General features: G+C 40.9%; 1 protein-coding gene across 3 annotated transcripts in view; it reads right to left on the bottom strand.

Moving 5' to 3' along the window:
* LOC144595946 (serine/threonine-protein kinase tousled-like 1) overlaps nucleotides 1–15209 on the bottom strand; it is a 104644-nt gene that overhangs the window by 40147 nt on the left and 49288 nt on the right. For all 3 annotated transcript variants that reach the window (XR_013547553.1, XM_078403915.1, XM_078403914.1), the window contains exon 4: nucleotides 4930–5005. Coding sequence is in view for 2 of the 3 variants with exons in the window: in XM_078403915.1 (XP_078260041.1) it covers nucleotides 4930–5005 (76 nt within the window). In the remaining variant the exon portion in view is untranslated. The remainder of the gene's footprint in view (nucleotides 1–4929; nucleotides 5006–15209) is intronic.

The following is a 15209-nucleotide window of genomic DNA, read 5'->3' as shown; positions in this document are numbered from 1 at the left end:
TTTAAAAAGTACATATTTTAAAAGAAAATTACAAGATAATACATATACCATGAAAGCAAAATGTACATCCCAATGTTATTCTCTGATGATGTCACGTGTCATCTGTAAGTATCTGGGTATCTCATGCAAGGCAAACATTTATCTGTTGTGAATTAACAAACTTTATTTGAGGACTCCACCAACGTCAGCTTTTGGACCACATTCCGCATCAGATGCCTATTTACTCTGCTTTAAATCTAATGCACATTTAACAAAAAATCCCTTTAGAATATGTGTCAAAATGTTTTCAGTACGTCTTCCTCAAGAGGGCGTGAAATACGTTTTGCAACATGAAACTGGAATATTGGAGTTCAGTTTACCACGTACATCACGGCTCTATAAAATTCTTTGTTCACATGAAACTCAGATAAACAATATGATCTAGTAATGCGAAATACAACAATAAATAAGACTACGAAACAGAACGGTGCAAGACTGTAGTGTAAAAAAGAGTAGAGCAAAAGAATATTAAAGTGCAATAATGGAATAACTTAATGAAGCAGAGGTAAGAGTAAGAGGATATGGCAATATCTCAAAAGCAGTGTGAAAGAGGTGATTGGCTCAGGTGTCAGATAGCAGAGGGGAAGAATCTGTTCCTAAGTTTGTATATTTGATCTTACAAGCTCCTGCATCTTATCCCAGAAGGTAAATGAAAGAAAAACGAATGGCTAGGATGCCAGGCAATCGTGAGGATACTTCCAGCCTTCCTGATGCAATGCATTGTGAAGATGGATTGGACGAAAGGAATTGATGAGCCTGTGATGCACTGGGCTGTGTTCACCACCGGATCCTCTGCAGGATCAGGCTATCCAAAACAACAGCTGTCGTACCAAGATGAGATGCATCCCATCAAGGAACCTCCAGTTGCACATCTGCAGACGTTTCAGAGAATCCTCATGGACATGTTGAATCTTCTCAGATGGCAAGAACAAGTAAACACATTGATATGCTTTATTAAACATTGTGCCAGTGTGAAGAGACTAGATTGTTGGTGCTACACATGCATAAGAACTTGAATATGTTGACCATCTCTACAGCAGTTCAGTTGATGAGGATAGGGTTGAGTTCATCACCTCAGTTCCTTCAGTCAACAATCAACTCCTTTGATTTATTCACAGAATGCTGAAGTAACTCAGCAGGTCAGGCAGCATCTCGGGAGAGAAGGATTGGGTGACGTTTCGGGTCGAGACCCTTCTTCAGAGTCTGAAGAAGGGTCCCGACCCGAAACGTCACCCATTCCTTCTCTCCCGAGATGCTCCCTGACCTGCAGTTATTTTCTTATACATCTTAATCAACTCCTTTGTCTTGCTGATGCAAATGGCTAGATTGTTGACCTGGAACCATGACACGAAGGTCTCATTCTCTTTCCTGTACTTCGTCTCGTCGTTGTTGTAAATCCAGTTAACAACTGTGGTATCATCAGCAAACTTAAAGGATCAATTTTGATGCTCTACTTGGCCACACAGTCATGGGTTACAGTGAGTTGAGCACATGACTGACACAACTGTAAGAGGCACCAGCGTCGAACGTCAGGGTAGAGAGAGGTTATGTCCAATTTTAACTGGCTGAGGTCTGCCGATCAGTAAGTCCAGAAGCCAGTTGCAGATGGAGAACCCAAGGAGATCCAGAAGTTTAGTGAAGAGCTTATTCTATATTGTGGTGTTGATGGCAGAGCTGTCAATGAACAGCATCCTTACATTAGTGTTCTTACTGTCAAGGTGATCCAGGGATGAATGTAGTGCAAGAGAGTTGGCATCATCCACAGACTTAATTTTTCTGTACACAAATTAAAGGGGGTCCAAAATGTCCAGAAGACGGGCCTAAGTGTGGACCATTGCCAATCTTTCAAAGCACTTCATTATGGTTGATGTTGGTCATCTAGACAGATCGATTTGTTTTTCTTGGGGACTGGAATGACAAAAGCTTCCTTGCGGAGGGATACAAGACTGTTGAAATGAGCGGCAGGAGATGGCGGCAAACACCACCAATCGGCACTAATCCCACATTAATTTGATTGTTTCTTCCTCTCTACATCAACTCCCAGCAAATTGTACCCTTCAGCCAATTATTCTGCCGACCAGCACATCTTTGGAATATGGGATGAAACTGGTACAACCTGGAGAAACCAACATGGTCATAGGTTTGTTGGATACAAACTCCACAAATGCACATCGCCAGAGATTGGAATTAAACCCGGGTCTCTAGAATTATCAGGTAGCTGCTCTATCAGTTCTATCCCGACACATTGCTGCATGGGAAGGTAACCCCTCCCAACAAGCAACGCTCTTTCAAGCAACACGAATTAGAATTAGTGGAGCACAAACTTAGGTTATTACAGGAAAGGATTACATTTTAGAAAATCTATAAAATAATTTGTGTAACTGGATAATGAATGGAATGCAGCAAGTGTGGGATTTAAGTATAAAACTTTTCCTCTGGCAGATAGCAACCAGGTCTTTACTGACTTTGGCATGCCATACCAAAATCTTCCCAACCTGGATGCTGAAAGCCAACAATGTTGGCTTGAAGCATCTGGGACGTGCAGAGATCAGCCGATGGCAAGGTTTCAAACTGTGCAACAGGGACACAACAGTCCATTGGTTCCCCAAGAGCCTTTGAAAGTTAAAATGTTGCAGAATTCCTCTGGGTGTCAAAACTGTCAGGGTTTTACACACTTAAAAATAATTAAGTGAAGATAAATCTTTGAATGAAAAATGCAAGTAATGTGGATAGAGAACTGGCTGGCAGACAGGAAGCAAAGAGTAGGAATAAACGGGTCCTTTTCAGAATGGCAGGCAGTGACTAGTGGGGTACCGCAAGGCTCAGTGCTGGAGGCTCAGTGCTGGGACCTCAGCTATTTACAATATATATTAATGATTTGGACGAGGGAATTGAATGCAACATTTCCAAGTTTGCGGATGACACGAAGCTGGGGGGCAGTGTTAGCTGTGAGGAGGATGCTAGGAGGCTGCAACGTGACTTGGATAGGTTAGGTGAGTGGGCAAAGGCATGGCAGATGCAGTATAATGTGGATAAATGTGAGGTTATCCACTTTGGTGGCAAGAACAGGAAAGCAGACTATTATCTGAATGGTGGCCGATTAGGAGAAGGGGAGATGCAACGAGACCTGGGTGTCGTGGTACACCAGTCATTGAAAGTAGGCATGCAGGTGCAGCAGGCATTGAAGAAAGCGAATGGTATGTTGGCATTCATAGCGAGGGGATTTGAGTATAGGAGCAGGGAGGTTCTGCTGCAGTTGTACAGGGCATTGGTGAGACCACACCTGGAGTATTGCGTACAGTTTTGGTCTCCAAATCTGAGGAAAGACATTCTTGCCATAGAGGGAGTACAGAGAAGGTTCACCAGATTGATTCCTGGGATGGCAGGACTTTCATATGAAGACTGGATAGACTCGGCTTGTACTCACTGGAATTTAGAAGATTGAGGGGGGATCTTATAGAAACTTACAAAATTCTTAAGGGGTTGGACAGGCTAGATGCAGGAAGATTGTTCCCGATGTTGGGGAAGTCCAGAACAAGGGGTCACAGTTTAAGGATAAGGGGGAAGTCTTTTAGGACCGAGAACGTTTTTTTTCACACAGAGAGTGGTGAATCTGTGGAATTCTCTGCCACAGAAGGTAGTTGAGGCCAGTTCATTTGGCTATATTTAAGAGGGAGTTAGATGTGGGCCTTGTGGCCAAAGGGATCAGGGGGTATGGAGAGAAGGCAGGTACGGGATGCTGAGTTGGATGATCAGCTATGATCATATTGAATGGCGGTGCAGGCTCGAATGGCCTACTGCTGCACCTATTTTCTATGTTTCTATGCTAAATTAGAAATGTTAAATGTGGAATCCTGCTGTATAGTGTAGGGAAACATACAGCTCCAACTAATGATACGTGAATTCACTGCTTTTTGAGTCTGCATGAAAGTCCCAGGCTTGCAGCTGGTAAATGCTGGAGGAGAATTAAAGTGATAGAAAATATTCGCTTTGTCACCAATGTCACAAGGAACAGAAAGGTTCCACAGGTTGGCCACTCAATCTTTGTTTGCTTTCTCTAATGTAGATATCACATGGGTGGCGCATAGGCGGAGTGGTAGAGTTGCCACCTTACAGCGCCAGAGACTCGGGTTCGATCCTGACTACGGGTGATTGTCTGTACAGAGTTTGTACATTTTCCCTGTGACCTGCATACGATTTCTCCAGGATCTCCGATTTCCTCCCACACTCCAAAGATCTACAGGATTGTAGGTTAATTGGCTTGGTATAATTGTAATTTGTCCTAGTGTGTAGGATAATGTTAATGTGCAGGGATTGCTGGTCGGAGCAGACTCGGTGGGCTGAAGGGACTGTTTCTGCACTGTTGGTGGAGATGGAAGTATTCATTAGTTTTAGCTTTCGAGACACAACATGGAAACAGGGTCTTCAGCCCACCAACCTCACGCTGACCATCGACCACCCATTCACACTAGTTCTATATTATCCCACTTTCCCAGCCACTCCCTGTACATAAGGTATGATTACAGAGGCCAATTAATCTGCAAATCCAGATGTCTCTGGGATGTGGGAGGAAACAGGAACACCCGGAAAAAATCCAGTTGCAAACTCCACACAGACAATACCAGAGGACAGGAACAAACCCAGGTTCCTGGCTTTGTGAGGCAGCAGCTCTACCAGCTGTGCCACTGTGCTGCCCCTACGACTATTTAAGATTCTCACCTGACATGAAATAAAAGCTAAAAAAAGTTTATTCATTGAAGAGTAGTAGGCATTGTTCCTTTGAATTTAGATTGTTGAAATCTGATTAAAAGCAATTGGAAATTTCAAGAAACATACTGAAATGAGTGCATCACTGCACATGTACAACCCCTGATTTGCCATGTCTCTTACCTTGGCTATTATCGCCCTGGGTGTCTGCTTTACGCTTCCTTCCTCTTGAAGAGTCAGACTGCTTTTTTTCTGGTGTCTGAAGAAGCAATAGTCACAATTGAACCACTACAATCATTTATCTTGCATGTTTAGGCACATTTTCTCTCATTGTCAAGAATACTTTAATTGAAGTTTCAAAACTGATATTGAAGGCTTTACAACTAGGATGCAAAACACACAATAACTGGAATCACTTGCAGAAATTATACAAGGTTATATTATCTAGTTCTTTAATTTAGATTATGTCTGATCTGTGAAACATATTTCTTTTTTCTAGAATATTCAGCATATCTGTTTGTGATTCAAATAATGTACTGCTGAATCAAACAGACAAGGATTTTACCCCTGGATCCTATTAACTCAAGTGGAATACATCCCATTTGTGCACAGCATCGCAGCAACAAATATCTAACCAATGGTCCTTGCTGAAACTGAAGCATGCAGAGATATTTCATTGTATTTTAGATAAAAAGCAACTTCACTAGATTATAATGAATGATTATGTTCATTTGTTTTTTTTGTTGTTGTTCGTCCTTCGGGTTCGAAGATGACCATGACTTCACTTTTTTAATTGTATGATTACTCCTCAGTAAATGGGGCTTCTAAGGGGGGGGGGGGGGTTGCAAGCACCAGACAGGAGAAGTCAATGTTGTTGATAGGAGTTGGTACCAACAAGTGCCTGAATGCTGCCTGGGTGGAGTGTTAATCAATGAGAAAACCGTTGGTGATAAAGGACAGTGTGCAATAATGAGAGATGGCTTGGTTCATATTAGGTTAATAACATTTGATCTGAGCTGAAGGGGAGTTTGGAGAAGGCATTGGCTTTTTCACTGGGTCATCTCTCGATTGTTTGCTGGTGAAAAGGTTAAAGTTCTATATCTGGGAGAATTAGCATAAAATCATATTTTAATAAGTCAGGTTATTAATATCCTAGAAGCCCCCACCCCCGCAAAGGTTGAAAAGACTAAAGAATTCACATTAAGATTTGAAGAATTGGTTCAATTCCAACTTACAGTTTATGGACAGTGGTCAGGGGCAGAACCTTTGTGTAACCTGATGTCACTCTGGACTGTGGATTTACAGGATCCATGCCTTGGATGAGATGCCAAAAAAAATGAAGAGGTTCTTGTTTCTCCTACCAAAGATTGCAAAACTTTATATCTCAAAAGTGAGACCAAAAAAAATCAGAATATCAGTATGGTATTAAATAAAGGTGTAAAGCTAAATCTTGGAAATGCTGGGCTGAATCAGAGATGGAGGTCTGTGTTGAAGTAATTAGAAATAATTTGGTCTGATAATGATGCTCATCATGCTTTTTCAGTTTTTCCTTATAATTTAGTTTTTCTGCGTTTTATGTTCACTTTTATTACCCATCACTACCATTTCCTAGTCAACATTTATAAATCTGCATTCTTACTAAATTTGACATTCTTATCAGGAACACGTGCAGTACAATTGAACATGCAAAAACAAGTACTGGATCAGACACAAATAATACAAGAACCGGCAGTCTTTAAACAAATGTTTATTGTTACTGGTGTAGAATGTGCAGATGTGTCAAATAGTAATTTTAAGGGCAGCAAGTTAACCATAATCAATAGTTACACTCATTGCACTGATGGAGACTGAGGGTAGTGCAAAGAAGAGAAAAATGGCCAAGAGAGCTAGTGTCAATAAAGTTTACTACATCTTTAGAACAGAGATATATTCTTTTAGGTTTGCTGTCTATTTGGTCTGAAAAATAGCAACTAACCTGGTAATCATTTTTACAAGGAAGTTTAACAAAGGGGTAACAGCCAACGGAAATGTGAATACAGACACTTCAAGACTGTTACGAGATGATTTCAGCAGTTTAAACAGTTTTTAAATTTGAATGTATTATGGTCACTCAGCTACAGTTTTGCTTTTCATTCAAGACTGTAATTATTAGTTTGCTTTCAATCTGATGCTTCTTTCTTTAGAAGAACTAATTAAAATCACTCATTAAAATCTATATTCTCAATGACTCATGGTTTAAAGGGATTTGCTTACCCATGTCAAAACTGATGCAAGGTCACTAATTCAAAATGATAGCTCAGTTTCTCTTTCCACAAGTGCTGTCTGACCTGATCAAGATTCGCAGCATTTTTATGTTTTATTTAAAAACTAAGCAAATTTACATGATTTAACCATGCAATTTTTTTTTTAAGTGACAAAGCTGATTCAGATAGTGGTATCTATTCTGGTTGCAATTATGTTCCCAAACTTACTTAGAAAAATATAACCTCGTAATTTAGTGGTTAAAATAAGTCATCCTTCTAGTGAGTGAGGGTCATACAGAAGACTAACCCCAATCTTTGGTATCATCTTTCTCCCCTGACATTCACAGGCTCAGACCTCTTTCAATCAAAAGTGTTTGTATCATTTTACCATTCCACAGAATGTCTTGGTAAGATGTTATGGCAGATGCTCAATTGCTTATTGAAAGGAATTAATACTAAATTTCCTCAGGTGCTTTCAACAAACAGAATGGTCTTTGCACAGCAGGTTCAAGCGCGGCCAATTGCTTCATATTGATATTAATTTTTAGTTTGTTTGCAGCACTGGAATGAATATATATACTGCAATATAATGAAAGATGTCCATTTAATATTGAGCATATCACCGAGAACCCGCAGTCTTGGAAACCTGGCCATCTGGAAAGAATTGGAGAGCCCTTCTTTGTTTAAGCTTCCTTCAGTAGACCAATGAAGTAACTATAAAATAGTTCTTTCATAGTTACAATAAAATTGAAGAGATGTCAACTGGAAAGAAATCAGACCCAAGTTCAAGGAAATGTGTGGGAAGGAACTGAAATGTGTAGGTTGTTCCCCAATAATGTCCGTTTCCATAACACAAATTTGATATAACAAGATTGATCAATTATGGAACACTACTTTTATTCCACAGGACAAATTGTTTGTAATATGATTTTGATTCAAAAATAGAGAACTGCTTAAAAGTTACTTTGGAATTGACAAGCAGAGGAATGGCTGTTATGCAAAAACAGGTTTCTATGTAACATTCTTGCAATAATCAGACACCATGTCTCTGAAGAATAGTCTGTCAATTTTATCGTAGGTGCCCTTTGACATGGACAGGCAATCTAGTGGCACCTGTGCAAAGAAGCTATTAAACAATGTAACGCACAACCTTTAATATTTTTTGTTTACTGTAACAAAAATAAACTTAGCTATTAAAAATACATTTTTGAAACTTCTGTTGGGAAAATACTGTTCTTAGGTCTAAAACTCTCTAGCTCCTAACTCCCTTTCCCCTATTGACAATTGTTTTTCACACACAATTTTCTGTAACAAGAGGTTTCTTAGGAAAGCAACAATCCCTTTAGAGCAGTCACGTGTATTGACTTCTAACAGCATAAGCAGAGCTACCAACCTTTTCACGTGTGGAAATATTTTCATGTAGTATTTTGAAGAATAAATCTCTTGTTATTTAATAGCTCATTTTAAACAACTGTTCTAAATTCTTCTGGCACGTCATTAAATACAGAACTCCTTTATCTCTTATAATTCTCTAAATTTGCTACTATTTTCATCATAAGAAAGACATGGCAAATTAACTTCCATTAATCTTGTTATAAAGCATTCAACATTTACTATCCTCGTCCGACTGTGTAAATCTAAAGTACTTTAGAGTGGCACAGTGACTGAGTGGCGAGTTGCTGCCTTACAGCACAAGACACTTGGGTTCGATTCCGACTACAGGTGCTGTCTGTACTGAATTTGTACATTCTCCCTGTGACAGCGTGGGTTTTCTCCCGGTGTTCTTGTTTCTACCAACACTTCAAAGATTTACAGGTCTGTAGGTTAATTGGCTTCTGTAAATTGTCCCTAGTGTGTATGCAGTGCTAGTGTACGGGGAGTTCGCAGGTCGGATAGACTCGGTGGGCCAATGGGCTTGTTTTCACGTTGTATCTCTAAAGTCTACTTTTCCCAGCAATTTTTTTTACTGTAATGTTCCATACACATCCATTTCCATACATAGCTTACAGTTTCAAATATAGTTAGTCCTACTTGGAATTTTATAGTGGAGCTTCGTGAAGTGGCAAAAATGTAATTGATCTATGGTTTTCTCGACAGTATCATTCATCTTAAACTGTAGTTAAACAATCACTCTTCCAATTTATCCCTTAAAATTAGGGAAGAACTACGACGAGTTAACAGTTCTGTGCATAAATATTTTCTCCCTTTTCAACTGAGGTATTATATTTACTTCAGGTACATCAGTGATTCTCCTGGATCCACTGGTTTCTTAAGTTATACATTGATGAGAGCGTTCCCTAGTTTTTAAATCCAATTATATATTCATGTGAGGTCATTGCCATCTTCACTCTAAAATATATAAAGTGCTCTTTTGCATGGACTTTATAACTTCTAGAAAATAAAATGAAAAACATACTAGAAATAATAATCACCTCTAACAAATTAACTACGCTGCCACCATTTTGATCACAATTATACTTAATTTTTCTACCTAACAATTATTGTTCTTGCTGTAAAGATAAGCAAAGCCAAATCTCAGGAAATGATGATTAAAAACCATTCCGACATTAGATTGCTGTCAATAGGTGATGCAGAATATAATGATGAGATCATTTGCCAGATGCTAGTGTTAGATTGCAAAATTTAGAGTGAAATATTCATTAAACAAAAGCAAGCAAGGTAGTAGGAAGTGCAGAGGTGAAAGGGAAAATGAGGTGTATCTCAGTAAAATGCAGAGTGATATAATGATAGTAAAATATTAAAATCAGGAAAAACACTCCAGAAATAGTGAAGGATCCAGTGAATGGAATGGAGTGCAATGCACATTCCAATACTACATGACTGTAATATATTGATATCATGGCTAGCATAGATCAAACCTGCTTTTCCTGTATTTTGTTAGTTGATCCTCTGACCTCCTCAGAGGCAGAGTTACGATTGTTGAAATTAATATTTCTGAATATATATATCTAAAGGGAGCAAACGTACGGGAACACCATCACTCATAGGTTTCCCTCAAGTTGCACATTATTTTGGCTTGGATATGTATTAGCTTCCTCAATGTTGCTGGATTGAAATCCTGGAGTTCCCTATCCAAAAGGATTGCGCAAGTATATTCATCATCAGACCTGCAGTGATTCGAGGCGGTGGCTTACCAACACATGAAAAGGGAAAATAGGAGTTGGCATTAAATGCTAGACTTCTCAGCAACGCGCCAAAATATAGATGAAAAAATAGACTATTTTAAACAAAGAGACTTTTTTATCGTCCTGACATTTGTGTAGTATTACAGGTTAGACAGTTGGGAAAAAAACTATTGTAAGCAATGGATCACAATTCACATAGAAAAATACATATTATGGCTCATATGTTTATTCCAAATTTTCTTAAAATTAAAATGAATCATCCTCCAGCTAAAACCTGTTTATTAAACTGTTCCCAGATCTGTTCAAAACAGGTGTTACCCATTTATGGTTAGTTGGGTTATGGAGAAAAACAAATACATTTTCATGTGGTTTTTTTTGCATTTTAAAACTGGGAAGTGGATAAAAATCTAAACTTTAAGATTTTTAAAATGTAACAAAATGAACCATTAAGAAACCAAATTATATTGATTGGAACCTCTACATGAAATAGCAAGAATAATCAGTGCGGAAAATAAACAATGAACATTTCTGATATTAGAAATTGTGTTAGTGAATTGCACAAAATATTGTTTTCTATTTAGCTTGTGGGTACCTTTGCACAATGTCTAGGTTTCAACTGACGGGAATAAAGGTTACTGACAAACGGAATGAGTAAGCCACTGGGAATTTAAATTTGTTATCATTGATTTTGTAGGAAACTAAATTATGTGGCTCCTGGTTGGCAGTTATATTAATACACATAAATCTACTGGGTCCTGAAAATAGTTCTTCCAAATTGATCGGAATATAAAAGATGACAAGATAACTGACGTTATAGGTCTATTTGAATACAAAATGTAGATGTGAACAGCCTGTTCATCAGTATTTAATCAAAAATGCATTTTGGTGGAAATCCTATCCTTTTCTCTGTATTTCTTTTAATACAATTGTGAAATGGTCCCTTGTTTCATTCATGTTTCAAATTCTAACATCTGTGAAGAAATGTAAATTTTGCCTTCCATTGTTTCTGAAATGTGGGGACCAGGTGACTTTATATATTGTAATGTATGATTAAAGTTTAAAGACTGTGCATCTCAGATACAAACTTTGCTTTTGATTTTCCAGCAACACAGTTAAAGAACATCATGATAAAGAACATCATTATTTTTATCATAATATAGCATCTCCGAGTCTCTTTCGTGGGAGGAGATTACCAAACAGGTAAAGAAAAAATATAAGGATTCATTCAAAGTTTCCTTGAAGAAGTGCAACATCCTCATTGACTTCTGTGAACTTCTGGACCAATAACTCAAATCAACCAAGGAGCATTCAGGATGGTATTATGGGTTCTGAGGTGGCTAACAAGGCTTCTCTGCAGATGGGACACATGGCGACTGATGGACAAGTAGTTTATGAGGTGGTGCACTCCTTCCATTGTGTATGCAGAGCCTGCATACTGTTGATGCATGAGCATGGGATTCTCAATACAATCCCACATTCTCCTTTTCCTTAATCAACCAAAGGCTAAAATATTGGTGCTGACAAGCCATTCACAGTTACACTCGGGCAACTGGAAGGGTTGGGGAGGAGAACCGGGTTAGCAAAGAAAGTACAGTAAACTTTTGTAACCCAGTATCCGACCCAAAATCCTGATGGGTTGGCAACAGGATCACTAGGTGTTGCATGCTGCACTCCCTACTGATCCACCAAAATTCCTGTTTCCATACTCCTGATCATTGCCTATGTTCCCATTATATTTATCATTTGTTGCAAGAATGATAAAGTTGTATCACATTTTAAAATGTGTTAGGTATAAGTAGATATTAATATTAGGTCCGGATCATGGCACTGAAGGTGCAAATGTGCAAGATGATTGGAGTTTTACCATGCATAGAATACAAATAGCTAAATACAAAATGTTTACATGCACAATGAGCAGTACAGAAGTTATAAATAAATCGAGCCCTGATAAGAACAAGTATCTACCACTCATTTTAAACATTTAAATCACTAAGGAGCATTTTAGGTTTAGGTTTATTATTGTCACATCTATCAAACTACAATGAAAAGTTTTCTTTAGACTATCTAATTAAGCCTCTCAGGTCAGAGCCCAGGGAGAAGCAGAGGCCGGAGCCTTGCGGGGCGGAGCCTGCGGCCGATAGAGTTGACGGAGCCCAGGGCTGGGGCCTGGGACACACTACAGAGACATTCGGAGAGGGCCCAGCGGGCGATAGTAGAGAGGTCGATGGGGCAGTCAATGAGGGCACCGCTGCCAGATGAGGACGGACCACATGGAAGCGAGGACACCGCTGCCGGGGGAAGGAACAAAGGAGGACCCGGCATGGGAGGAACGCCATGAGGGAAGGGGGAGAACAAAGGGGGACCCGCACAGATACTTTGTAAGTGCTCTTTATGGGGCGACTATTTGCATACCTTGAGTATGCAAGCAAAGAATTCCACTGCGACTTATCATATGTGACAATAAAAAGTATTCAGATAATACTATACATGTGTACATCAATCAAATCTCAAGTATAGTAGGTAGAGCAAAGGGAAAGATACAGAGTGCAGAATATAGTTCTCAGCATTACAGCACAACTTTCCAAAGACAAAGTCCAATGTCCACAATTGGGTAGAGGAAAATCTGACTTTACCCTAGCTTATGGAAGGAGTATTAAGAACACTGATAACAGAGCGGAAAAAGCTGTTCCTGAGAAATGTATTCTTCACAAGATTCTCCACTATCATCCAAATTACATTCGTTTGAGAAAATGATAATCACTGTAAAGAAAAAGTGTCTTAAAAGAATAACTGTAACTGACTTTGCAATTAAGAAGCAAAAAATATTGAATTATGGAAATGTTTTAAGCGCATATTGCAACACCATTAAACGTTCATTTTTTGCCTATCTATATATTATCATCATCATCATATTACTACAACTCAGATCTTGTGTGTATATATATATATTTATGTATGAGATTTTGTAATGGAAATACAGCCAAAAAGGTAAACGAGAGCGCCACAATTTTAGCACCAGCCTAATCACCATTGTCCTGGTGTCGCTTTACAACAACTTTCATTCAGATGTGTTATATTTTTAAAGCTAAAGAGATTTTAAAGTTTAAAAATTGCCTTTTAAACCGATTTCATTACGATCTTCAGCGTGTGACGTCACAATGGGACCCGCCAGCCAATGAGGGAGGGGGGCCAGGGAGTCGTGGCCAATAAACTGACTTTAACGAATGCGCTCCCCCCTACTCGCGGACCAGCAGGAGGACCGCCGCCTGTCCCGGCATGCCTCGCGCCTGACCTTCCTCCCGTGGCAAGAAAGCAAGATGGCCGCTGGCAGGACGGCCGCTCTCCTGCTGGTGCCCACCGTGATGGCCGCCCGGGGCCGGGGCGAGTGGCTCCCTCTCCTTCCCCCCCCCCCTCCGCCCGCACCCGGCCCAGGGGGAGTCTCCGAGCAGGAGGAAGATGATCGTCGTCCCCATCGACTCATCACTCCCCTCTTTCTCCTCTAGCGCCCGCTTCAACCGATGGCGTCGTCGAGTCCCTGCTCCCCACACCATCACCGGAATATAACCCCCCACCGGGCAGCTTCTTCGCCTCCTCCTCCTCCTGCATCTCCTCCGGCGCCTGCTTCAACCGACGGTGTCGTCGACGACTTCACAAAAATGGCGGCCGCTCTCCTTCTCTTCCTCCTCCCGCTCCGCCATCTTGTGCGCACCACCCGCCGCAGCGTTGCCCGCCGGGAGGTGTAGTCCCAGCTCCCCCCGGGCCCCAGCCGCCGCTCGCTGGCGATCAGCACTGCACGCTCGGGGCACAGGTAAGTGGCTTTCGCCACCAACGGGTTCTCGGAGGGGAGTGGGCGGGATGGGGAGGGGGGTAAGGAGTGAGTACAGGGAGGGAGGGGGGGGGATGGAGAGAGGGGGGATGGAGTGGGTGAGGAGGGGTGAGGGGGAAGGAGTGGGAGGGATGGAGTGGGTGAGGGGATGGAGTGGGGTGAGGGGATGGAGTGGGGTGGGAACTGCCTGATTTGCTCCTATCGCTCACCCCCACATGGGGTCCATTGATTGGCTCCGACCTCCCGCTTGACGCCAGACTGGTCCGGGTCCCACGAGGGGGTGCTCCAACGCTCCCCACTCTGATTGGTCGCAGGCAAGTCCTGATTTGCTCCTGTCGCTCACCCCCACATGGGGTCCATTGATTGTCTACGAACTCCCGCTCGACGCCCCAATGGCCCGCGTATCCATGTCGTATCGAATGATTTGCTCCGACCTCCCGCTCAACGCCCGATAACCTTCCCTGTCCCCCCTTGCCCACCCACGGCCCCGGGAGACACTCCCCGCCAGGCCGCCCATTTTTGGAAAAGATCTCGGATCCATCTCGGCCTCTTTATTTTACATAGCATCTTTATTTCATTGAGAATCATTTCATTTTTTTTTTAAAGCAATTTATTTTAAAGAAAAAACACGATTTTCCAAGGTCACAATGGAAACCCTACGAGGAATAGGTCCACCGAGGTGAGTGGCACCCTCTCCCCTTCCCTGTCCCACCTCTAGGAAGAATGGGCCCAACGGGTCCACTTGATCTAGTTCCACATAAAATCAGTACCAGCAATAGTTTTACATTTCCTTTAGATAGTGTTTTGTCTATCAGCTGCACTTTGCATATTTAGCTTCAATCCTTCATATAAATTTCTCCTGGAGTTCCCATACCTAACCAGCTGAGGTCTTACGTTTACCTGTTTTAACGTTTATTTGGCCTTTGCCTTAAATGTCATAACTTCAATCAGTGAGGAGCCATACATAAAATGAAGTACAAATATTGAAAGCAATGCATTCTATTACAGTGTTTGGATTTTAGTTATACCCCCAACCCCCCCCATAACAAAATTACAGCACATGATACCAAGAAAAATATATATTAGATGAAATTCAAAAACATGCAAGATGCAGCTTAAAAAGGCACAAAATAAATGCTTAATGTTTACATGCAATAACATTTATCATGCTCTAGCAAAATAATCAAATATGGGCCCAGAATGGAAGAGAGACACAAAATGCTGGAAAAACTCAGGACAGGCAGCATC

The sequence above is a fragment of the Rhinoraja longicauda genome, chromosome 8 (genome assembly GCF_053455715.1).
Source record: "Rhinoraja longicauda isolate Sanriku21f chromosome 8, sRhiLon1.1, whole genome shotgun sequence".
In the NCBI taxonomy this organism is placed as follows: Eukaryota; Metazoa; Chordata; class Chondrichthyes; order Rajiformes; family Arhynchobatidae; genus Rhinoraja; species Rhinoraja longicauda.
The sequence above is the reverse complement of the archived record's forward strand: the minus strand, read 5'-3'. Positions and strand labels throughout refer to the sequence as shown.